The sequence below is a fragment of the Frankliniella occidentalis genome, unplaced genomic scaffold, assembly GCF_000697945.3.
Source record: "Frankliniella occidentalis isolate FOCC.00 unplaced genomic scaffold, Focc_3.1 Scaffold4781, whole genome shotgun sequence".
NCBI classification, from domain to species: Eukaryota; Metazoa; Arthropoda; class Insecta; order Thysanoptera; family Thripidae; genus Frankliniella; species Frankliniella occidentalis.
The window spans coordinates 1-3761 of record NW_026271825.1 but is presented as its reverse complement, the minus strand read 5'-3'; the positions used below and the strand labels follow the sequence as shown (position 1 = coordinate 3761).

Sequence of the window (3761 nt, the reverse complement as noted above, 5' to 3'; positions counted from 1 at the left end):
TGGCTGGGTAATACATGACCATGAGCTGGAGGTATGGTATTTCAATACTATTGATCTATCTATTTTTAGATGTACTAATGTTATCAACATTATTATTATTATTATATTTTGTTTCTTCAGTTAAAGGAATCAATTGGGAAAGGGGAATTTGGTGAAGTAATGTTAGGAATTTTGCGAGGTGAAAAAGTAGCTGTTAAAGTTCTAAAAGATACCAGTGAAGCAGCTCAGAAGTTTTTGGCAGAAGCCTCATTAATGACGTAAGTTGTTTTTTATATCTTTACTCAACATCTTTTTTGTACGGTTTTAACAAACTCTTTTCATCTGCAGGTCTTTGAGACATGAAAACCTTGTACAGCTTCTAGGTCTAGTTATGAACAAGCAACATATTTACTTGGTCACAGAATTTATGAGTAAAGGCAGTTTGGTAGATTATTTGCGCTCCCGCGGAAGACTTCATGTTACGAAAAGAGATCAGATCAACTTTGCTGTGTAAGTTTCTTTTTCCGTAATTAAGTAAAGGGAGTGTGCAATATGTATACCTCTTTTATACATAGTTATTTCCTCAATCTTATATCTTATTTTGTTCTCTAGTGACACATGTTCAGGCATGGAGTACTTAGAGTCAAGAAAAGTTGTTCACCGGGATCTTGCAGCCAGAAATGTGCTCATATCTGAAGAAGGTGTTGCCAAAGTTTCTGACTTTGGTCTTGCCCGTGAAGAAAGTTTCACACAAGATGGGGGTAAACTTCCAATCAAATGGACTGCTCCCGAAGCTTTGAAACTAGGGGTAAATATTGCATTTCGAAATTGGATTGCTTTCTCAGTCTGATTGAAGGTCTTTTTTCCTGAACTCTTGTTTGTGGTTTAAATTTCCAGAAATTCTCCAACAAGTCAGACATGTGGAGCTTTGGGATTTTGTTGTGGGAAGTGTATTCATTTGGTAGAGTACCTTATCCCAGAATAGTAAGTTTTATTTTGTAACAGTTTTAAAACATACTTTCTTTAGTTATCATATGACTAAGTATTGTGTTTTCTTTAGCCTCTTGCAGATGTTGTGAAACATGTTGATAAGGGCTATAAAATGGAAGCGCCTGAGGGATGCCCTCCTGAAGTTTATCAAATTATGAGCCAAGTATGTATGATTGAATTCTTATGGGCTAAGTTCACTGCACTATACTGTAACAAACAGAACGGTCGTCTTGTCATATTCAAACATAGCACAGGGGCAATTTTGTTTATCCAAAAAAATAAAATTATGAATATGTTATCTACTTGACATAGTAAGTTCTACACTATAATGAGAAATTTGTAATCTCATCTTCTTTTTGCAGGCTTGGGATCTTCATCCAGAAAAGAGGCCAAATTTTAAGGATGTGAAAGCTAAACTGATTTTACTACAGAATACCACTGCATAGCACTGGCTTGTTAATAATTCACTGTCCACTCAGGCTTAAAAAACTAGTTCTGATGACAGTTGACAGTCATTTCATGTCTTCTATAATCGTCCAGATAATTGAAAAGAAAAAGAATATTTATTAAAATATAAAATAAATTAGGGTTGGAAGCAGTATATTTTTAAAGGGAACAAACCGTTTAAAGTTTGGATCATATTTTGACTAAAGCTGTAGAAATTGAGAAAAATGGCCGCCGCTGAGGAAAGAGTGACGTAGATATTGTGTTTTGTTTGTATCGGACCTGTATTTTGACTCTGTACTGCTATTTTCACAAGGAAAGGGGTATTTTGCCAATTAAAGCTCCTTTAATATAAAGAAGAGAAGGACGTCTACCCCACTTCATCGTAAGTTGCTCGATTTTTTAATTCAGAGGGATAAGGGACAATCTACTTGAAGATTGAGTTTAGGCCAACAAAATCTGTCATCTTTTGCAGTTGATATGTATCAATACCCTCCCTCTGGTTTGACAGCGTTAGTTTCCGCATCTTGGCTTAAACTATATTTTTCAGTGCGTGACAGCATGGTGGTACCACATTGCTTCCTTCACTATCTCATGGAAATGAGCTCATGTAAACACCCAGATTCCTAGGTTGGGTGCCCTCATGACCGGAATAGGACAACTCTGATGTGTGTTGCTCCTATTTAAGTTAGTGGCTACATCGTCTCCGATTAATTGAGACGGGTCGTTTCTGCTTGAAAGAGTATGATTTTACCTAGTCATCTTGGTGCCTCAGGCTTTATTTACAGTGATAAAAATAAAATAACATTCAAAGGTCAGATCTGCATTTATACATATGTCAAAACTGTTACAACCTCTAGAATTTTTGCTTTTCTCTTCCTTGCTATGTTTCCTTCTTGAAAATGTCACAATTAAGCTGGGATAATTTTTTTCACTCTTTTCCTCACAGTTTTTTTACTTGTTTTAAATGTCTATTAGGCTAAATTGTTTACTAAGTGGTTTGTGGTTTATTTCAGACTCACAGTGATGGAGGAGCTGTATTATAATATTATGAGGGGTAAGGGCACTCATTAGTTATCTAACTCCTTTCTCAGCAAAATTTTTAGTTTTTATTATTTTATTCTAAATCTGTCTTCATCAGTCTCAAATTGAGTCCTTCTTCTCTACCCCCGTGTTGTGTCACTCAGTGACACAACTGTATTTATAAAACCCTGCAAATACATGTGACTCTCTTTTGTTTTTATGTAGGCCTGTAAATGTATGATGGGCATTCCCAATTAATTTGCGTCCTGGAGATTTGGCGTAATGAGCCAAGGCCTGCAAAACACATCCTTAACACAGGTAAATAACAGAGATTGACCTTATACTTTTATTTTGATTCTTCTTTATAATCTTGCCTATGAAATGCGGGCCACTTATCATAATGTGTTTGTTATTCTAGCGGTTCCGCCCGGTGGCCATTGTGGGTCCCTATCAGGACCCTGGCGGCTGCTGGATGAGCTCGCCCCACCCATCAAGTTCTACAATCACCTCCTCTCCCTCCCCAACACCATCATCAACTTCAACACATTCGCATTCCCACATACCAGCTTTATCACCATCTCCAGTTCCAACATCAATTCGTATTGATAATAACAATATGGACAGTACTGCAAAGCTCTCTCCTACCATTGCACAAAAACGCGCAGAAGTTAAATTAAATGCTATGCCGTAAGTTAAAACAAATTCATATGATAGTGAAATTTTTGTCTACCATATTGTGTGCTTACTTACATGTTTGTTTCAGATGGTTTCATGGTAAAATATCACGTGAAAGAGCAGAGCAGCTTTTGTGCCCCAAAATGGATGGGCTCTTTTTGGTTCGAGAATCTACAAATTTTCCTGGTGATTATACACTTTGCGTGTGTTACCAAGGGAAGGTTGAACATTACCGTGTGAAGTACAAGGATCATAAGCTCACAATTGATGATGAAGAGTTCTTTGAAACCCTCGCCCAACTTGTTGAGGTAAAAGACTGCTTAAAACCTGTTTTCATCACCTAAATTCACATTTTGTGACATAGCGCAGTATTAGTAGCAACCAGTTCTTTATGTTGGTGTTGTAGCTCACATATCACATATTTAACTTTTTCTACTTTTGAATATTTCAGCATTATGAGCAGGATGCAGATGGTTTGTGCACACAACTCACAAAGAGTCTACCTAAAAAAGGAAAGCAAGATTTTTGTGTAGACACTAAAGCTTTTGTAGAGGCTGGCTGGGTAATACATGACCATGAGCTGGAGGTATGGTATTTCAATACTATTGATCTATCTATTTTTAGATGTACTAATGTTATCAACATTATTA

The 3761-nt window shown here is 36.7% G+C and overlaps 2 protein-coding genes across 2 annotated transcripts; both read left to right on the top strand.

The window, feature by feature from the left end:
- LOC113207869 (tyrosine-protein kinase CSK) lies at positions 1–1529 on the top strand (the record flags this gene model as incomplete). Its single annotated transcript, XM_052276874.1, is given in 7 exon segments — positions 1–31; positions 121–257; positions 328–489; positions 592–787; positions 877–963; positions 1040–1132; positions 1332–1529. Coding segments are annotated over 7 exon segments (790 nt in total), but the record flags the coding sequence as incomplete, so codon positions are not given.
- Positions 1530–1636: 107 nt separating this feature from the next.
- LOC127752174 (tyrosine-protein kinase CSK-like) lies at positions 1637–3697 on the top strand (the record flags this gene model as incomplete). The annotated part of the gene is given in 5 exon segments (XM_052276873.1): positions 1637–1798; positions 2662–2754; positions 2855–3123; positions 3200–3419; positions 3563–3697. Coding segments are annotated over 4 exon segments (660 nt in total), but the record flags the coding sequence as incomplete, so codon positions are not given.
- Positions 3698–3761: the final 64 nt, after the last annotated feature.